Source organism: Sphaerodactylus townsendi, linkage group LG03, assembly GCF_021028975.2.
Source record: "Sphaerodactylus townsendi isolate TG3544 linkage group LG03, MPM_Stown_v2.3, whole genome shotgun sequence".
Taxonomy (NCBI): domain Eukaryota; kingdom Metazoa; phylum Chordata; class Lepidosauria; order Squamata; family Sphaerodactylidae; genus Sphaerodactylus; species Sphaerodactylus townsendi.
The window spans coordinates 160,628,405-160,649,920 of NC_059427.1; the positions used below are offsets into that span (position 1 = coordinate 160,628,405).

Genomic DNA, 21,516 nt, shown 5'->3' on the forward strand with positions numbered 1-21,516 from the left:
AGTAGAGCTTCAGAAAGTGCACAGGAATGCCTGCGTCATCTGTCCCCTCCTGGGCTCACACGCACACCCATCACGAGGTCCCCCAGACACCCAGGTCACAAGATACCTGAATGTGGATTCGACCCAGACAGGAACGTTTCCCCCTGCACGAACGCAGCCCTCCGATGAGTCATGAATTGCGCAACTTTCTCCTGCTCTCCCGCCTTCCCAAAACCCTTAATAAAGGTGCCAGGGACCCCAGCTCGGCAGACTAGGCAGACTAGCCAGAGCCGCTGGCTTCTCTCCACCAGTTTCCTGATATCGCTGCGTCTTGTCTCTTCATTATGTCATCCGTAACGACTTCACAAGTCGCCCTAAAGGGCACTGCAGCAGAGTGCTGCCCCTACTGTGCGTTCCTTTTCCTGGGCTGACCTTTCGAGTGCAGGGTCCTGAGTTGAATTTGGCAGCTTCCTGCCCATTTGCTCTCATTGGTTCCAGTCTGGCACTTAGAAGAAACTGGGAGAGAGTTTTTGCATCTGCTAACTTGCTTCTTGAGGTTAAGATCAAGACTGTCTGCATTGGAATAAAATAAAACAAGGCGTGTGTGTGTGGGGGGGGCGGGGTGTGCTCCTTCTGATAGCTGAAATTACCCTCTCCAGCAGGTACATCCTGCCAGCGTCTTGTCTGGGCCATAGCCCCCAGCTGCCTGATCTTTCTGGGCTAAGAAGCCTCTCCTTGGAGATGAACGACATCTTGAGTCTGGCTACAACACTGTTGGGTCTGATGTGAGTTTGTTCGTGCCTCATCAGCCAGCTTTTGGTGGCACCCACCACCACTTTCCAAAATTCCAGTATTGCCAGTAGACAGGGGAGACTCCTGAGCTAGACACATTTTCACAGGAGACCTTTCTCTCTGATGTAGACTCAGCTCTGGGCTTCAGCTCAACTTGCTTCTAGAGGGGAATAAGAGGAGAGGGAGGGGCTTAATCAGAAGAATCTTGTTGCCCTATTTAAGATGCATGGGGTGGAGGGAGGTAACAGAGAGATCTTTTCTTCCACTTCTGAAGTACTAGAACTCAAATGCACCCAATGAAGAAGAAGAAGAGTTGGATTTATATCCCCCCTTTTCTTTCCTGTAAGGAGACTCAAAGGGGCTTACAAATTCCTTTCCCTTCCTCCCTCACAACAAACACCCTGTAAGGTGGGTGGGGCTGAGAGAGCTCCAAAGAACTGTGACTAGCTCAAGGTCACCCAGCTGGCATGTGTTGGAGTGCACAAGCTAATCTGGTTAACCAGATAAGCCTCCATAGCTCAAGTGGCCGAGCGAGGGAATCAAAGCTTGTTCTCCAGATTAGAGTGCACCTGCTCTTAGCCGTCACACCGCACTGGCTCTCTGATGCAGGTGGTGGGCAATAGATTTGAGATGGACAGAAGAAAATACTGCTTTACACAATAAGTGATTATAAATGTGGAATTTGCTGCCCAAGGATGGCCCCAGGCACAGGCAGGTTTAAAAGGGAATTTGATTCATGGAGAGGGGCCACTAGCCACAGGGACTGACAGAGACGTCCTTGTTCACAGGTAGTCAGCCTCTAAACTCCAGCACCAGGAAGCAGAATCCAGCCAAGGCTTCGACTGTTATGCCTACCTGAGGAACTGCTTGGCCACTTTGTAAGGCGGGATGCTGCACTAGAATCAGTGGTCTGCAACCTGCGGCTCTCCAGATGTTCATGGACTACAATTGTAGTCCATGAACATCTGGAGAGCCACAGGTTGCAGACCCCTGCACTAGATGGACCCTCACTGGCTTGATCCAGCAGGCCACTTCTGATGTTCTTCCGATTTGTTTTTAATAATATATTGATCTTATTTATAGTTCACCTTTCTCTCAGGGAATTATGGTGGATTACACATTGTGAGCCAGTACAATCACATGCACACCAGAAAAACAGGAATGCTGGACTAGATGGACCTTCATTGGTCTGATCCGACAGGGCTCTTCTGATATTCTAGCCAAGTAAAGCTAGGCAATTGTATGATAAAGTTCAGCACCAATTTACTTGTGGCAACCCAATAAAACATTCAGTGTGAAATCTTTGTATCCAATAGTCTGCATTTTAACACAAATTACCATGTATCAGGTCTTGAAGCTTGAAGCAATAAATGGACTCTGGGTTGTTGATCAGAAGCGTTTATTGTTCGGCATCAAAGCACCCAACTTGGCAAAGTCAGTTCTGAGGAACCCGGCTTTTGCTACCCGCTTTATTACAATGCTGATCTCCCCCCTCCCCTTTTCCCAAGGAATGTGAGAAAGAGTTAGTTTGGAACAGAGGCGACACAAAGTCGGCAATAGAGATAAAGCCACCTGGCATCCTACCTGCACAGGATAGTGGAAACAGCCCTGTTTTCTGTGGGACTAGGGTCAGGGGAAAGCCTAGTTATCTACTCAGCATGTGAAGCCATAAAGCAAAGACCAAGGAAAGAATGACCCAAAATCACAGAGGCTGGTTACATATATCTTGTAGAGAAGTAGTTACGTATATTTTGTAGCAGTTACATTTAGGAATGCATCTCAATCACTAGATACATTCCCCCCAGACACCATGCTTCTCCGACAGGCTTATCTGAGGAGGTAACCCTCCCAAGTTGCAGGTAAAGGGAGTGTCTCCAAAAAGGATGAAAAATCATAGCCATTAGGTGGCTGAAGACAAAAAGGGAACATCATCCTAGAAAAGCAATGGGGGAAACAGAAGGTTAAGAAGCCAGTTAGCCAGAAATTGGGATAGGACTTGGGTGAGCTAGAAGGTAGAATGGAAAGAGCCTTAAATCTGTCTTGAAGAAAGTCTTGTGTCAGCTGTGGAAGTTTTCAGGATGAAAGCAGGCTCAGATGGGGAGCCCTTTTAATGTCATTTCTCCTGACTGGTGGAGTTAAGGGGGCTCAGACTCCCCCCCCCCCCAATAGGATGCCCTTGGGAGAGGATCCCTTATGAGGTTGTGGTGGCAAAAAAGACATAATTTTTCGGGGTGCCTAATGCCTGGTGTTGAGCGACCAGGAAATGAAGGTGTTCTGCCTGATCAGTTTCTGGTTGGTTTTCTGGAGAAGTCACCCCTGTAATATTCTTGAGCGATCTTGGAATGATTAGTTATTGCTCCTGCAAACGTTGGTCATTACTCATAACTCTGGAGTCTGGATTAGCCTGCACCAATACTCCCCGGTGTGCTAACCTCGGAACGGCACCTAGCCAAACTTTGATAATCTGGTTTGAAGTCAAAGATGGGATCTTGCCACCTCTGGCTTCTTAGAGCCTGAGGATTTCTGGGGGGTTAAAAACACAATTCTGAAGGGGGTTGTGTTGGGGAAATGTCTCCTCATGAACTTTCACCTTACAGTTCTTACAAACTCTTGCAGGGTTAGGGTGTTGTGGTTTTTCCAGGTTGTATGGCCGTGTCCCAGTAGCATTTTCTCCTGACGTTTCGCCTGCATCTGTGGCTGGCATCTTCAGAGGATCTGATGGTAGTAAAGCAAGTGGAGTATATATACCTGTGGAATGTCCAGGGTGGGAGAAAGAACCATTTGCATTGGTTAAAAGTGTAAAGGGTGCAATTAGCAAGCTTGATTTGCATGTGTTAAGTGGAATCCATCCATTGTAGCATATGTATGTTTAGCAACCCCAAAGGGTTGCTAAATCCAACAGCACAAGTAAGTTGCACAGATAAGAATTTTGGCAAGTTTGTTTTCTCCAGCAGACCAATTCCTCCCCCCTCTCCACAAATGTTTAAGAGCTGAGCATTTGAGATGTTGTGTGTGTAAGAAAGGGACAGTGTGCATAGGTGCCCACAACATGCAAAGATAGAGGGTACTACAGTATCAGCACACACTTGCCTATGATGTTACAGCACTCTACACTAATATACGACACGATGCGGCACGTTCAACAGCCCAACATTATTTAGATCAGAGAGTTCCATGCCATCCTTCGACTAATTTTTTGTTCGATTTGCTAGACATTGTTTTGGAAAATAATTTTTTTCAGATTTGATAAGTATTTATATAAACAAATAAGAGGCATTTGTATGGGTTCTCCCACGGGTGTGTCTTTGGCCAATTTGTATATGTCGTATTATGAACAAAAGTATATAGTAAACGGAAATCATAACTGTTTTTCGGTTCATAGATAATTTACTTTTTTTTATTATCACTGCAGTAAAATTGTCATTGTGAAGGTTGTGATATCTATGTGTTAAGCATTATTTAAGGAAACTTTTACAAGTACTTGAACTTTAAAGGTAGAGTATATATATATGAATCATTTTTATTTTATTATTTTGGAATACATATACATTGGCAGACATTCTGGCTTAAAATGGTTCCAGTAATAACAGAATAGGATCTGCCACATCAATTTTAAACAATGTACTTTACATTTGCGAGTAATAGTTACATCAGGGATAAGATTTTAGTGCACAAATACAGTGTGAAAATATAGGTATAAATACGTGATAATATGTATAAATAAATATATAGATAAATAATAATAATAAATATATTACTAATAATCCTAAATTATATATATATTTGATAACCTCCAGGAGGCATCTTGCGATCTGGAACTACACCTGGTCTCCAGGTGACGAGACCAATTCCCTCGGAGGTGGACTCCGTGGCAGCGTGCGCACCCTCCACAGATCCATCCTTTCCCTTCCCACACGCGGCTCTCTCCAGGCTCCACCCCAAAAATCTCCAGAAATTTCCCATCCCGGAGTTGGCAATTGGATCCAAACGGGCCGTCTGGTTACGACAACTCTATGGGCCGGGCCCTGGCGGACGCAGAGGCGCGCTCGGCGGTGACGTCATAGCCGCGCGCCGCCGTTTTTGTTTGACGACAGGGCTCCCGGCGCGCGGGCCCTTGGATACCGGGTCGGGATGAGCGATTCGGAGCGCGACGCGGGCGCGGAGGAGGAAGAAGAAGAGGAGGAAGAGGCGGCGGGTGGCGGGGCCGAGGCGCGGGGCGGGCGGAGGGCGCGGGGCAGGCCGCGGCTGACGGAGTCGGACCGGGCGCGGCGGCGCCTGGAGTCCCGCAAGAAGTACGACGTGCGGCGGGTCTACCTGGGCGAGTCCCACGGGCCGTGGGTGGACCTGCGGCAGCGCAGCGGCTGGAGCGACGCCAAGCTGGCCGCCTACCTGCTGGAGCTCGAGCGGGAGCAGCGCGCCGGCCGCCGCGGGTAAGAGCAACCCCCGCCAGCCCCCCCTCCCTACCTCCAAGGCAGGCCATCCTATGCCATAACGGGGGGGGGGGGGTCCGCAGCCTCTGAAGGCAGGAGGCTTGGCAACCCCCAGGTGGGATATGTCATTATAACTGCACCAGTGGCTCAATACTCAATTACAACGCATCATTCTTAATTAATACATATTTTGCCGGATAACCGCCTCTGCATATAACAATACATTAAGAATTGTGCAGTATCGTTGAGTATTGGTGCGTGGGAAACCCGTGGTACAACTAGCTCACGTTTTTTGTGAGCGTATGCAGTTGTTTCTGTTCAGCTTTTTAATTCATCCGGAGCAGGTAGTTCGTTGGTTTGTCTAGCTTGGCATCTGTGTCTGCTAGCAGCGGGTGTCCAGTCTCGGCCAGCGAAAAAGGCCTTACCCAACCACGGCTCCCTCCCTGGAGCTGGTGAGTTCTGTGTCACTGAGAGAAGGCCATTTTTTCCTTAAACTGATTGTCCTTGCTTCAGTTAGCAAGTAGTTGATATTATGGGCTTGAATCATATTACTTTTCAGCTATCAAGGCAGGCTTGGAAGCAAAATGTCAACTGGTATGAGCCTGTGCCCTTGTTCTGGCCTTTCTGTAGCTTTATAGACCAGATAACAGCAGACTACAGACTCCTCCAAACAGCTTCCCCCAAAGCTTTCTCAGGAAAAATGAAACAAAACAAAAAAACACCTCCTGACTGCCAGACGATAAAAAAATCCAATAGCCTTTTAATTCATGAACAGGAAAAAGAAAGTCCTCTTAATCAAGAGAAGAAGAATAAATCTTAACAAACCAAGTCTTGGTATTCTGAGAAAAGAACCAGGGTCGCCACCCTTCCCTTTCCCTTTCCCTTCCCCCTGCCTTATCTGCCTTTCCTCATTAACGACAGGGGATTCTTGTCATAACAGCCATTTCCAATAATCAAGCCTCAGGTGTTTTCATTCTGAGAAGTAATCTTTGTTTCTTACAGGTGACGTTTTAACTGGTAGTGTTCTTTAAAACTATAATGCAACTCTTGCATACACAACTGGGTTGTGATCTTGAGGTTTTGCTTTGGACAGATGCTCCACCTCTTCATGGCTATTCTTAGGGGGAATGAGAGATGCTGTAAAGCACTTTGCGTGAAATCGCAATGGTTGCCTTTGTTTCCTATGAAAACTGGGGCAGGAAGAGATTTTTGTTTCAAACTTCCACTTCCTGTTTTGTTTCGGGAACCACAAGAAACCCCTTTTCTGATCTCCTGAGTTCCCAAAGGTATCTGGTGGGCCACTGCGACTAGCAGGGTGCTGGACTTGATGGACTCTGGTCTGATCCAGCAGGCTCTTTCTTACGTTCTTATGATCTAGAATAGGTTTTCCTTCATAGTGTTCATGCTGTGATACTCCACTGTTGTCTCTTGCAGGAAGCCATGGGAACAGATGCCTTATGAGCCACAGCGGAAGAAAAGTAAGTAAATGGTTTTTTACTGGTCTGTCTCAGTTGATTTGTGGTGTTGGCTGAATAATTTTCTTAGGAGAAGCAGAAGAAGAGTTGGATTTATATCCCCACCCCCTTTTCTCTCCTGCAAGGAGACTCAAAGGGGTTTACAAACTCCTTTCCCTTCCCCCCTCACAACAAACATCCTGTGAGGTAGGTGGGGGCTGAGAGAGCTCCAAAGAACCATTAGCCCAAGATCACCCAGCTGGCGTGTGTTGGAGTGCACAGGCTAATCTGAATTCCCCAGATAAGCCTCCACAGCTCAAGCGGCAGAGCGGGGAATCACACCCGGTTCCTCCAGATTAGAGTACACCTGCTCTTAACCACTACGCCACTGCTGCTCTCGGGAGAAGGAGCAACTTTGATTCATGTCTGTACCCGTTCTGCAGACAGATCCTCTGCTGAAGTATTTTGGAGGGCCGTGGGGAATGGTTGTACAGTTACCGTGGCTGGCAGGGCTTGCCAAGTCTTCAGTGTCTGCAACAGGGGCAGTCAACTTGTTCCTCACCAAGATTCCACTTTTGGAAGCTCACACTGAAACCCAGTGAGTGAGAACAGAATCAAACTCGAAGCTAAGGATTTGTTAGAATGTATTCATGTTGATAAATATTCAAATGACACAAGAAATAAAAAAATAAAGAAGAGGTGAAGTCAGTATATTTTCATGGAAGTGCACTTCACTGAATTTGAAATTACTGAAGAATAAAAATGCAAAAGATGATTCTGTAAGGAATGGTCCCTGTTATGCCTTATATTGATTCCTGAAAATAGGAAACAGTGCCTACTGACTTCAAATTTATTTTTCTAGTTGGGCAGGACAATCAGGGAGGGGGCAGATCCTCCCTCTGGAAGTGGGGCGGACTGATGCTGGTGGATTTGCCTTCCCTGGGGCACTTGCCCGGAGTAACGGACAGACTGAGTCCAGATCAAAGTAACATCAAACAGTTCTTTATTCACTGGCTTAGACAGATTCGCAGGCAAAGCAGGAGAACTCTGGAGCCCCAGAGTTCAGTCAGCAGTATAAAACCAGACCAGCATCCCACCCGTACAGAGATACCCAAAACAAAAGAGTTCACACAGAAAGAAGGCAAGAATTCACACTGAAAGTAGCAATCTTAACGATAACACCCAAGTACGCATATCTCAACCCAGGCACAGAGTCCGGGTGAAACGCCAAGAGTCAAGTTGGTGCTCAAATGGATGAGAACCAAGGTCAAATACAGCACTTGACACCCTGGTGGTGGGGCAAGTCCGCTGGAGCTCAGCCACTGCAGAGCCCTGGGATGCCTGATCTCACTTGTAGGAACTGCTGATGTCTAAAGCTTGATAGGCTGAAAGAGACACCCAGTTTGCTGTGTATGTTGGGCTGTGGCAAGTGACAATGGGACGGCGTCCTCCTCTTCTAGGTCTCTTTTACCCACCTGCTTGTTTCCTTTCTAGTCAGGCTTCCTTGCAGACTCTCAAATGAGAGCATTGTTTGTGGTGGCTGTGGAAAGGTGCTTTCTCCATTCCCTGTGGCCGAGGGAAATGGTTCCTTGGCTGCTGGTGCCTGGAAGTTACAGACATCACCTGATAACACAGGAGGCTGATGCAGGCCTTTTGGCTTGCATTCAGTGCTTAGGACGTTGTGAGGAATGATAGAGTGCACTATTTTGGTTTATGTGCAGCTTCTGGAAATACAGAAGGTGCCTATGGAATACGGCAGCCCACAGAAATATTCCCTACACACTCTGATCATGGTGGTTTGAGTTGTCTGTGCTTGTAAATGCAACACAGTCAAGTTTCAAAGTCTTTTAGAGTAACATCTTTGAGTAAAAATATTGTACTAATGCTCCTTACCATCTCCCCTGTCTGAGAACAGGTCTGTTTGGTAGGGTGCACGGTGGATAAGTTCCAGGTTCGAATTTCCTTATCTTGTGCCACCACTTGACAGTGCCTGCAATTTTGTGTTGTTCAAGCTCGCATTCTTTTTCTCCTTCTCCTCCCCCCGTCCCCATTTTCCAAGGAAGAAGGCGGAATGTGAACTGCCTGAAAAATATAGTGATCTGGTATGAAGACCACAAGAACCGCTGTCCCTATGAGCCACACCTCTCAGAGCTGGATCCCACCTTTGGGATGTACACGACTGCTGTGTGGCAGTGTGAGGCTGGACACCGCTATTTCCAGGACCTGCACTCGCCCCTGAAGCCGCTCAGCGATTCTGAAAACGAGTGTGAAAATGGTGAGCCTGAGGAGGTCACAGCTTGGAAACTTCAGTCTGTTATTCTAGCATGGCCTCAGTAAGAGGACCAGTAGTGGAAGAGAAGCCAGACTAGAAGATGCCCTTCCTTTGATGTCTGTCAGGCATTTGGGGAAAAGATAGTGCTGAGAGCAGCTCTAGGGAGGGGGGAGAAAATGGGGTACTTTGTATATTTGGCACTTGTGGAATTGTTGGCCATCTTGACCCACAAGGGGGTGGTGGTGTTGAAGTTTTTGATCCATAGAAACTGCTGGTAGGGTAAGAGCCAGATGTATTTTAAACAGCAAGGTAATGAAGTCAACAGGGAGCAGTAGGCGATGGGTATTCTTGCTCATGTTCTCTTCTTTGATTTGGCCTTGCAGTTGGCAACGGCACAGGGTCCGAGAGCTCAGGGTCCTCCGAGGCAAACTCCAGCTCCGAGTCTGAGGAGCAGCCGGAGAGCCAGAAGGCTGATGCCAATGTGGGGCGGCAGCCTCCAGCAGAGACAGGAGGGGAGAGCGCCAATGGGCTCATCACACAGGACGGCATCCACGTCCCCTTTGAGCACCACATTGAGAACCTGACGGCAGAGCAGGGTGCTGACATGTGCTACGACCCACCGCTCGGTGGCCCGGAGACCATGGAGACCGTGGTGTGTGTGCCCGTGCCCGTGCAGATGAGCTCAGGCCATGGGGCCCTCTTTGAGAGCGTCGCGCAGGGGGCGCTCGGAGAGGTTGTGGCCAGCTGCCCCGTGCAGGGGATGATGCAAGGCTCGCAGGTGATCATCATCGCCGGCCCTGGGTACGATGCCCTGACTGCCGAGGGGATCCAGCTGAACGTCACCAGTGGCGGAGGGGAGGAGTTGCCCTGCACCATGATCGAGGGCGTGGCGGCCTATACGCAGACGGAGCCCGAGAGCAGGCAGCCGAGCACCATGGAGGGCACTGGCACAAGAACAGGTAACTGACACTTCAAGTTCTGCAGGACAAGGCGAGAAGCAATTGCTCCCCCCTCTTTTTTAACATCAAATTTAAAATCAATCACATGGCAGATTATTTGAGTTTACTTCAGGAGCCCAAGCATAGATGGATAATCACTAGGGCTCGTTGTAACTCCTTCCCTTGCTCTATGCTACAAGGAAGGTTCCAAAAAAATCGACCTGCAAGAGCGGAAATGTCCTCATTGCATCACAGCAATACAAACTATGGAACATATATTGCTCGACTGCCCCAAATACGAGGGATTAAGGACCAGACTTTTTGCTCTTTGTCCTGTAATCTTTAATGAATACTCTGCTGTGGGGAAGATTACGTTTCTGCTTAACAATTCCGCCTCCGAGATTTTAACTTTTGTAGTTAGGTTCCTTATAGAAACTTTGAAATGATTACCTGTGATGATTCTCATGTATGGGATACTTGTTTGGACAATGTTGGCTGTTATATGGATTCTATGCCTAATAAAGGTTTATATATATATAAATAAACAAAAATTAAAAAAAGGTAACTGACACCACTGGCTTTCCCCTCGGCTCTTCAGTGGGCTAGGAGGGCATGATCCACACTTCCGTGGGCATTCAGAAGTGGACATGCGTTCAGTGGTGTAGTGGCCTGGAGCATCAGTGGCGTAGTGGTTAAGAGCGGGTGCCTTCTAATCTGGAGGAACCGAGTTTGATTCCCAGCTCTGCCGCCTGAGCTGTGGAGGCTTCTCTGGGGAATTCAGATTAGCCTGGGCACTCCCACACACGCCAGCTGGGTGACCTTGGGCTAGTCACAGCTTCTCAGAGCTCTCTCAGCCCCACCCACCTCACAGGGTGTTTGTTGTGAGGGGGGAAGGGCAAGGAGATTGTAAGCCCCTTTGAGTCTCCTGCAGGAGAGAAAGGGGGGACATAAATCCAAACTACTACTACTCCTCCCTGAGTGAAGAAGGGCCTATGGAGCTGTCAGCGGAAGGTACCTCCAGAGCTCTTGTTAACAAACATTCCCCTCTTGTGCTACTTCCTGTAAGTAAGTTTCCACGGAAGCCAGATTGAGCTGCTGTGAGGAACTTGACCTCAGCAGGCAGTTCTTCCCCAAGCCATGATTCCACTGCAGCAGCCTAATAAAAACTGATTTAGCAAGGAGAGGAAGGGCCGTCTCTCTATGATGCCAGCGGTGTCAGAAGCGAAGGCTTGGCATCTACATTTACAGGTGAGCTGACATACTGTCAGGTTCTGTAACTGAAGTCAATGAGGAACTCTGGAATCTTTATTGATAACCACAGCACGCACCTGGCTTTGCGGAAGTCAGCTCTGACCACGCTTGCAATTGCGCCTGTCTTTATCCCCACTCAGCAACCACAAATCCCCCCTCCCTTTCCCCATGGAATGTGAGAAGGACACAGCGGGAAGAAAGAGCCGTTGGGTAGGCATCCCCAAGACCACAGCAGCAATAGACCAGTCACCTGCCACCCTGGCGCCAGAGTCATTCCTAGTTATCTATAGTTGCAAGCATCAAAGGAAATAGATATAGACAAGCCTTTATTGTCCATAAAAGACAGATAGATACAACAACCATTCAGAGTCTTATCAATAGTTTAGTCCAAATGGACTCATCAAAAGTGCCATTCCCATACACCTCTCCACAGACCAGACTGAAGACCCACCAGCAGAGCCCAGGCATCACAACAGCATACAGTGTCAACACTCCACTATAAAACACAGAGTTTGTTAGAGTGGCACCTAACACAGAACAAGGGATAGGGGGCAAGGAAATGGGCAAACAATTGATTTGACTCCAGTAGGTTGCCACAGCCTTCAGTTGTCACACCATCTGGCAATCAATAACAAAACTACGACATCTTTCAATGAATCACCCACAGGTTATTTGACTTTGGGTGACCGTGAACCCACAGGTTACTGGTAGAGGTAGGCACTGTATGCGCATCAGAGGAAATGAAAGGAAGGGAAAAGTCCATTAACATAGGAATGAGGAGCCCCTTCCCAAGAGTAGGTGTGAATGTCCTCACCTGAGGGCATCGCTTTGATGGAAGCAGAAAGCACATCCTGACACATACAAAAGCGTTCCTTTTAAAATATAAAATGCGATCTCCGAATTTCATATCCAGCACATGACAGTTCAGAGACAGGCAGCCTTGCGAAGGAGTTCTCAGCAGTTACCCATCCACCACAAAACCCTTGCCTGAAGCTCACTTGGAGGCGACTCTGGCGACTCTGGCTTGCTGTGCCTGATGTGGTAGTTTTGTTGACAAGAGCCGAGGCCTTGCCAAAGCAGAAAGGGCCACATTCCCCTTGGGGAAGTGCACAGGAGTTGCACTTGGCTTCTCTCTGCTGGGGGCTCTTCAAGGCCTTCCGAGCCTGGCCTTGGCACCGCTGAGCTTCTGACCTGTTGAGAAGTCATTCACCTTCACCAAGGACCAGCATGCTTTTGCTTTAATAACGAAGCTGTGGGCCAGGACTTGGGGCAGTGTGGAGCTTCAGCCGCACGTTTAGCTGCCTGTTCATTGAATGGAACAGAAGGGCTGCTTGACATATCATGTTCAGAGGAGGCTCGGGGTGCCCTGTGCACGGATTGTTTTTGCCTCGACTTGTGATGGAATTGTACTGTAAATCTAGCAGCATCACACCTACATGTTAACATGGTCTTTGATCGCCGGATGGGGAAACCAAAAGGCCATGGGAATGTGCCCAGGACAGGAAGATGCCCAAATAAGGCACTTCAAAGGCTTTGGGTAACCCCATGGCAAGGAGGGAAGTTTTCTTGGAGACTAAGAACAAAGACCAAGGTGACACTATCATGGGCTAAGCTACCCTGTTTCCCCGAATATAATACATCCCCGGAAAATAAGACGTAGTAGAGGTTTTGCTGAAGTGTGAAATATAAGGCATCCCCCAAAAGTAAGACGTAGCAAAGTTTTTGTTTGGAAGCATGCCTGACGAACAGAATACAGAAATATAAGACATTCCCTGAAAATAAGACATAGCGCATCTTTGGGAGCAAAAATTAATATAAGACACTGTCTTATATTCGGGGAAACACGGTAAGAGAAGCATCTCTTGGGCAAGAGGTCCCAGCAGAACCTAAGAATGTATTCAGCTGAGCAATCTCTGTAACTGCATTTATGTTTTATTTCTTTGACTTCTATTTTTCAATAAATCCTTGAGAACTCAGCTGGTTTGGAGTCATTGGAGGGAAAAGGACCTGGGATTGGGGTGAGATAAGTGTGGCTCTCCCAAGCTTGATCTCAGCCTCAATCATCATACACCTGTAGACAAGGTGTGGCTCATTGCTGGGCTCTGACATCCTTCATTCTGGGGTGTTGTGGGGTTTCCAGGCTGTGTGGCCGTGTCCTGGTAACATTTTTCTCCTGACGTTTCTCCTGCATCTTATGCCAGCCACAGACGCAGGCGAAACGGCAGAAGAAAATGCTGCTGGAACACAGCCATACAACCTGGAAACCCTACAACACCCCAGTGATTTTGGCTACGAAAGCCTTCAACCATCCTGCATTCTGTTTTGTCATTGCTGGCAGAAAACGAGCAGCAGCTTGAACTCAAACAAGAGGAGCCTCCAGCCGAACTCGACACTCTGTGTGACTCAGAAGCAGCCGGTGATGGTGTGGTTGGGGAGCCAGAGCCTGAACCTGAGGAGGAGGTGGAAGGCAACGGGTCCTCTATTATCTATGAAATCCCAAAAGAGCCAGAAAAGTGAGTGAGCCTTAAGGACTTCCAGTTTTCTTATGTCGGCCCACCATAGTAGGAAAGGACTCCACTTCCCCTTAGATTCTGGAAAATGCTGCTCTGGTGACTGACAATTCCCATGGGGCTGAATATGCCACGTTCTATGGCACCCACAGAAGCCTCAACCTGATTTGACAAATAATGCATGGGGTTGGTTGTTGTGGGCTTTCTGGGCTGTGTGGCCGTGGTCTGGTAGATCTTGTTCTTAACGTTTTGCCTGCATCTGTGGCTGGCGTCTTCAGAGGTGTCAGAGAGAAGTGTGCTACACACTGTGTCCAGTGAGAAGGGAATGTTTAGCGGGGATGTATATTGTCCATGTCCCAGGGTGGGGAACCAATCAGTAAGTGTTTTGGGTAGAACTTGCTATGCAAAGGTGTGGTTAACTGCATTGTATTGTGGGTGGGGGTTTCAGTCCATTTACATTCGTAAAAAAAAACCCACCTCCAATACAATGCAGTCAACCACACATTTGCATAGCAAGTTCCACCCAAACACTTACTGATTGGTTCCCCACCCTGGGACATGGACATTATATACCACACTAAACATTCCCTTCTCACAGGACACAGTGTGTAACACACTTCCCTCTGTGATACGCCTCTGAAGATGCCGGCCACAGATGCAGGCGAAACGTTAGGAACAAGATCTACCAGACTGCGGCCACACAGCCTGGAAAGCCCACAACAACAGTTGAGTTCGACCTGAAAGCCTCCTACAACAGCTTGATTTGAATCCAAGAGCACCTTGGATTTGAATCCAAGAGTGCTCTTGGAAAGGTGTGGTTGACTGCATTGTATTGCAGCTGGGGTTTTCAGTCCATTTACATTCGTATTCGCATTTGCATTCCCTGCAGCAGCAACAGTATTAGTGAATGCAGATCCTGTGACTGCGTGGAGTTCATTGTCCATGAACCTAGTAGTATGCCCTTGGCCTTTGATTCTGGAGTTTTTAAGTACTGGTAGCCTTTGATTCTGGTTAGGAACAAGATCTACCAGACCACGGCCACACAGCCCAGAAAGCCCACAACCACCAGTTGAGTCCAGCTGTGAAAGCCTTCAACAGTACAGTGCATGGGTTTCCTTTGCAGTTAGACTTGGAAGGCCTCTCCCAAGTTTTCAGCTTTGAAAAAGGATTCCGGACAGATTTCTCTCTGGTGCTACACTGTCTGCCTGGTGGAATCACTTGATGCCACTCTTTTTAGATGGTTGGGCTCAGTGAGATTCATTGATGGGGAAAAGGATGGAAGTAGTTATTTTTTCACTTGGTCTCCTGGGATGGATGGTCTGAAGGTGGCCGCAGATGTCGATGTGCACATGGACAGACCTCTTCTCTGTCTATCCCTTCAGGAGGAGGCGGAGCAAGCGGGGCCGCATGATGGATGCAGATGGCATGTTGGAGATGTTCCACTGTCCCTACGAAGGATGCACCCAGGTCTATGTAGCACTTAGCAGTTTTCAGGTGTGCCTTCTCTACCTTGCAGGGTTAGCTCCCCAACTGGGTCCCAAGATGTTAAATCTGATCAACCACCAAAACAGTGGAGCTCTTCCACTTTGTGTGAGCTTCAGTGGCTTTCTTTCTTGGTCACGTGTGATGTGGGCAGGCAAACCTCAGTGGAGCCCCTTCGACTGTGCCCTCAAAGATGCCTCAGTCTACCTGGTGTTTTCTGTGGGTGATGCAGCACCATCCCCCAAGCTGCGCCGTTGCCTTGCGATTAGCTAAGCTGAAACATGGGGTGGATTGCAAGGTTCTTGGTGATGGCTTTCCCAGTCATCTCTCTGTGTGTGTTTCTCCCTTCTTTCCGTGCTCAGAATCATGTCAACCTCGTTCATCGGAAGGGGAAGACGAAGGTGTGCCCTCACCCAGGTTGTGGCAAAAAGTTCTATCTGTCTAATCATCTCCGGAGACACATGATCATTCACTCAGGTGGGTTGCCGTGTCCAGCAGTTCTTTGTCTGTCCTGCAGGGGGAGAGCCAGGGAGAGCTTTAGGTGGGTGGGGGCTTGCTTTCTCCCTCCTGATGATAGAGTCAGAATTGAGAGGGTAGCCTCTCCTCAGGTGCTGTTGGGGCAGTGAGTGGACAGAGGCCAGGAAAGGAAATAGTGCCAACTTCAACCAAGGCTCTGCAGAGTTGAAAAATAGAATGGCTGTGCCAGGGAACTTTTTTTTTAATGTAAAAAAGATCTTTATTAATATAATGACAATTAAAACAAACAATCCTAAAAAAAACCAACGAAAAATATCAATATGTCTGTCTTTAGCAAAGTATTAAAAGCCATCTACAACATACGTAGACTTAATACAACATAATATCCTTACACTTTTATTACATTATTATTATATAATCCTTACATTTTTTTCAGACTTCCAACTAAGCTTTCACAAAATCAAAATCAAATATTCCCAAATCATAAACATTCCGAAATCTAATACTCTTTCCCTTAATGTCCCTTAACCTTTAATTTAATTTCTTTTCATAAAGAGGAGATAGCAATTTTTAACATTTAGTGTATTCTAATAATTTTGTATATTCTGATCTACTTTCCACATAAGTTCTCAATGGTCTCCAATCTTCCACATACTCTTCAATACATTTATTGTTGATTAAATTAGACAGCTTATCATACGCGGCAAATTCCATTTAAGCACTGAAAATAATAAAAGTGTTTCCTGAACTTTTATCCAGTTTGGTCTGTAAGCCAGGATAAAGGACTGTTCTGAAACTCCCCCCCCCGCCTTAATGGTGGAGGGATCTGATTATTTTAAGGGGCAAAGCTTGGCTGTGCAAGTCGCCTTTACCGCTGATTCTGTTGCAGTCCATTCTTATCTCCCTCTGAGTCTTTTGGGACAAATTGTTGGCAGGTTGCACAAATCAAGATCAGCCAGAAGAGGAGCAGAAGTATAGCAGGACATGACAAGTCAGCTCACACGCATTCACCAGTTGTATTTTGGGCAAAATTTGGTTTAAAATTCTGTGTTGGTGATCTTTTAGGGGACATTCCTTTTTCAGAGGTGTCTACACTGCCTCTCAGCTGTTGGTGAACTCAGAGAGTAGCTGTTTGGCAGGGGTCTGTGGCATTCACAGATCAGAACTCCTACTTGTAGAGGAATTGGGGTGCCAAAGAGGCCTGCTCAGCAGGGAGGGCCTCCACTGGAGTGAAGGGAAGGTCAGGCTGCTGTCCTTAAAATCATAGAGTTGGACGAGACCCCAAGGGCCATTAAGTCCAAACCCCTCCAATGAAGGAATACACAATCAAAGCACTCCCGACATATGATCATCCAGTCTTTTTAAAAACCTTCAAAGAAGGAGACTCCCCACCACGCTCCTGGTAGTGCATTCCACTGTCGAACAGCCCTGACGGTCAGGAAGTTGTTCATGATGTTCCAGGTAGAACTTCCACCTTTAGAGTGGCTTCCTGGTCCTGCCGAGATAGGCTCCAGTTCCAAGAAATGTGATCTGTTCTCCTTGCATCAGATCCCGTTCACCTCCCCCTCCCCCCCTCGCCCTCTGCTGATCCCTTCTGTACCAGGCTGCAATGAAAAGGTGTCTTGAGGGCAAGAAACTTTAACAAGGGCCTCTTTTCCCTAGTCAGGGAAAAAATTGTAGCACCCTGGAGATTTGTGCTGCTACTGCTTTGTCGGCTTCCTCTTATATCCCAGGATGCTGCTGTTAACTTGAATAAAGAAGCCATTTTTGAGTACGCTCTGAAGGCTCTTTGAAGTTTGCTAGGAGACAGAGTAACATGGGGGTGGAATCTTAAGACGTCTTTCACTTTTTTCCCCTCAGTCTTCTTTAACTAGGACTTTAAGAAGAGAGGCAGAGTTTGTAAGGGAAAAGAAGGATCCGTTGTTTAGGCGTTCCAGAATAACACTGGGTAGTTTGCAGAGTTCCCAAAACTCTTTTCTATTTTAAAACGAGGGTTATAATAATCAAAACAAAGAGAGAAGCTTGTGCGACTTACACAGGAGAGTTCTGCTACAACCAAAGAGCTGGTCTCTAGAGCTTCCACTGGCTGCAGTCCTGTCAATGGGGTTTGCAATTGGGCTGTCTTTGGCCTCACTTTTAGCAGCTGCAAGGAGCATAGGGAATGGGAACCACTCTTCCTGGATCAGGGTCTGGAATGAGCACCCAGTGTACCTGCGGAAAGGATATGACAATGCCAAGGCAGGCTGATTTATTCTAGAAATAGGTGATCAGAATTAGTGCTCTGGTTCACTTTTAAGGTAGATGTAATTTCCTTGTGAGTAAGCCGATGCTGGGTTAGAGTCCTTTGCTAAACTTGTAATTCAAATTTCAGTAAAAGTTTTCTCATTCATAAGGGTGTTGTGGGTTTTCCGGGTTGTATGGCCGTGTTCCAGTAGCATTTTCTCCTGATGTTTCGCCTGCATCTGTGGCTGGCAACTTCAGAGGATCTATGATCCTCTGAAGATGCCAGCCACAGATGCAGGCGAAACGTCAGGAGAAAATGCTACTGGCACATGGCCATGCAGCCTGGTAACCCCACAACACCCTAGTGATTCCGGCCATAAAAGCCTTCAACAACATATTTCTCATTCATTTCTCATTCATACTTATACCAGCCCTGTATTGCGCTGTGGAGATGTAAAGTTTCAGGAAATTTTGAAGCCCACCCAGGGGAAAAATAGAATCCTGCCGGGGGAACGCTTACCAGCCCTGTGTCAGAAAAGGTAGAGTGGACTTCTGAATGCTGGAGATGGTGATCCATCTGGGATGGTGAAATCGTGTCTTTTGAACCAGTGCTGTTGAGTGTGTAGTTAGTCCTTTTCCAGTTTAGGGTTTATTTTAAATCCTCACTACTGTTGTTCCTCTTGAAATATTATTCATCTAACACTGTCAATTCTCTTGCTGAAAAATCTGCACGCTGAGTGGCATTTTGTCTAAAAAGGATTCTAAGCAAGAAAATATCTCATAGGAGGTGCCCCAAATTTCTACTTTTCCTGTTGGAAAAATTGAAAAAAAAACCTTGGAGGGAAAAGCCCCCCACAAACTCCTTGCTTGGTTTCTTCCTGGTTCTGTAGATTTCTGTTCTTCTCTTCCTCCTGCATACTGTGATCAAAGATCCTCATTGTATAGAGGGGGAGCTTCTGAGGGCGATTTGAGGTATAGATTTCTAGCCTGTTCTCTTTTAACTTCCTGCATTGTTGTTGTTGTTGCTATTATTATTGTTGTTATTATTATTAGATTTAATAGACTGCCTTACCCTCGATGGGCTCAGAGCGGTGTACAATAAAACCAATAACAACAGTGATAAAGCAGAATATAAGCCATTTAAACAATATAAATCAAGAAGGTGCATTAAAATCCAGTAAAATCAGTAGCAGCATCATAACTCGCATAAACCCGTTGTTTAAAGGTGGCGTCCCAACCCCAACCCCATGAGGAGCTTCCATAGTCCCAGGTACAGTGCACTCACCTGGGCACCATAGGAGGATTTCTGCAGGCTCACCAGTGAGATGTCTACTCTTGGGTTAGGAAGGTGTGTGGAAGACCTGGAACCCAAGTCTGTGAAGCATGAGGCACGAGGCCTTGGAGGGAGTCTCTTGCCAGCCCTGGGATGCTGGCTGCGCTGCTTGCTTGAGACAGGCACTGGTGGCCCGACGGGCTTCTCTGGGAGCGACTGCTCAGAAGGGCTGTTCAGTTTCCTTCCTCCTTCCTTACAGGAGTGCGCGAGTTTACCTGTGAAACGTGCGGCAAATCCTTCAAGCGGAAGAACCACCTGGAAGTTCACCGCCGAACACACACGGGAGAGACCCCGCTGCAGTGAGTGGCCCAGAGTGGGGAAATGAACAGAAAGCCATTCTCTAGTGCAGTGGTGGCAAACCTATGGCATGGGTGCCAGAGGTGGCATTCAGAGCCCTCTTTGTGGACACACGCGCAATCACCCCAGTTTGGGCACTCAGCAGTGGCATGGGGGCAAGGGGTGCGCAACGCACTGGGTGTGTGCCCCTGTGGGGTGTGATGGGGTGTGATGGGGTGTTTGGGGGCGTTGCAGGGCATGGCAGACAGGGCCATGGCAGGGGCGCAGGGCACACACATGCCCCGGACGCAGTTTCCCCTCGCTCCGCCCCTGGCACTTGGTCTCTAAAAGGTTCACCAACACTTCTGTAGTGCTTGCCCCCACCCCCCATGGTGAGGTCTTTGCCTCTGCTTGGCAGAACAGTGGATGAGGCCAGAGTCTTATATGGCCATGTGGGGGCAAAGCAGGTGCCTCACGGGGGTCCAGAAGAGAGCCCTGGTGGGTGGGGTGGAGGGCTCAATCCCACTGTGGGACGGGTGAAAGGGCTTCCCATCTGCTGCAGGGAGAAGTGAGCTAAAAATGCCTTTTGGAGCCAGGGCATGAGCCGCTGAAGATTCTGCTTGTCAAATCTTGATATGAGGCTCAGTTCCTGATTGTGTTCAGACGCTTACCCATACCTAAGCATCTTGCCTGGTCTGCAGGTTGTTTTCAGCAGTTCCCTCAGCACTGGGAGCAGCAGTGGCGTAGGAGGTTAAGAGTTCGTGTATCTAATCTGGAGGAACCGGGTTTGATTCCCAGTTCTTCCGCCTGAGCTGTGGAGGCTTATCTGGGGAATTCAGATTAGCCTGTGCACTCCCACACACGCCAGCTGGGTGACCTTGGGCTAGTCACAGCTTCTCGGAGCTCTCTCAGCCCCACTTACCTCACAGGGTGTTTGTTGTGATGGGGGAAGGGCAAGGAGATTGTCAGCCCCTTTGAGTTTCCTGCAGGAGAGAAAGGAGGGATATAAATCCAAACTCCTCCTCCTCCTCCTCCTCCTCCTCCTCTTCTTCTTCTTCTTCTTCTTCTTCACTGTGTATCCTTTGACAGAAGGGGGCGCAATTTAAAGTAGGTTCCAGAGAGTCCATCCATGGATCCCCCCCGCCCACGGTCTCCTTCAGAGAGGTGCTTATGGGAACATCCCCCCGCCCCCCGCCACCTCTCATGGGAACGGCTGGCCAGGGCTGCTTCTTGTGGCCATCTGAGACTGTGCAGGGGGTGCTTCGCCTTCAGGGCGAGGTCCCCCCCATGCAGTGCAGCGATAGAGAAGGGCATGCTCCGGGGCTCCTGCCGAGTCGGGAAGTGCGGAGGACTGACGGCAGCTTCTCTCTGCAGGTGCGAGATCTGCGGCTACCAGTGCCGGCAGCGGGCCTCTCTGAACTGGCACATGAAAAAGCACACTTCGGACGTCCACTACAACTTCACCTGCGAGCACTGTGGCAAGCGCTTCGAGAAGCTGGACAGTGTCAAGTTCCACAAACTCAAGAGCCACCCAGATCACAAAGCCCCCTGACTCTGGCTTGGCCTGAGGTGGTTTTATTTGTTGCACCCCCCACCCCCAGGGCTGGGGGGGGGGGGGGGTGGGGGGGGGGGGGGGTGGGGGGGGGGGGGGGTGGGGGGGGGGGGGGGTGGGGGGGGGGGGGGGTGGGGGGGGGGGGGGGTGGGGGGGGGGGGGGGTGGGGGGGGGGGGGGGTGGGGGGGGGGGGGGGTGGGGGGGGGGGGGGGTGGGGGGGGGGGGGGGTGGGGGGGGGGGGGGGTGGGGGGGGGGGGGGGTGGGGGGGGGGGGGGGTGGGGGGGGGGGGGGGTGGGGGGGGGGGGGGGTGGGGGGGGGGGGGGGTGGGGGGGGGGGGGGGTGGGGGGGGGGGGGGGTGGGGGGGGGGGGGGGTGGGGGGGGGGGGGGGTGGGGGGGGGGGGGGGTGGGGGGGGGGGGGGGTGGGGGGGGGGGGGGGTGGGGGGGGGGGGGGGTGGGGGGGGGGGGGGGTGGGGGGGGGGGGGGGTGGGGGGGGGGGGGGGTGGGGGGGGGGGGGGGTGGGGGGGGGGGGGGGTGGGGGGGGGGGGGG

At 49.2% G+C, this 21,516-nt stretch overlaps 1 protein-coding gene across 1 annotated transcript; it reads left to right on the top strand.

The window, feature by feature from the left end:
* The first annotated feature begins 47 nt into the window (after positions 1 to 47).
* ZNF653 (zinc finger protein 653) lies at positions 48 to 21,024 on the top strand. Its single transcript, XM_048488259.1, has 10 exons — positions 48 to 764; positions 4,569 to 5,201; positions 6,636 to 6,679; positions 8,715 to 8,930; positions 9,311 to 9,886; positions 13,455 to 13,629; positions 15,009 to 15,120; positions 15,471 to 15,585; positions 19,341 to 19,440; positions 20,792 to 21,024. Exons 2-10 carry the CDS (start codon positions 4,903 to 4,905, stop codon positions 20,967 to 20,969), a joined length of 1,815 nt encoding a protein of 604 aa, XP_048344216.1. The 5' UTR covers positions 48 to 764; positions 4,569 to 4,902; the 3' UTR covers positions 20,970 to 21,024.
* Positions 21,025 to 21,516: the final 492 nt, after the last annotated feature.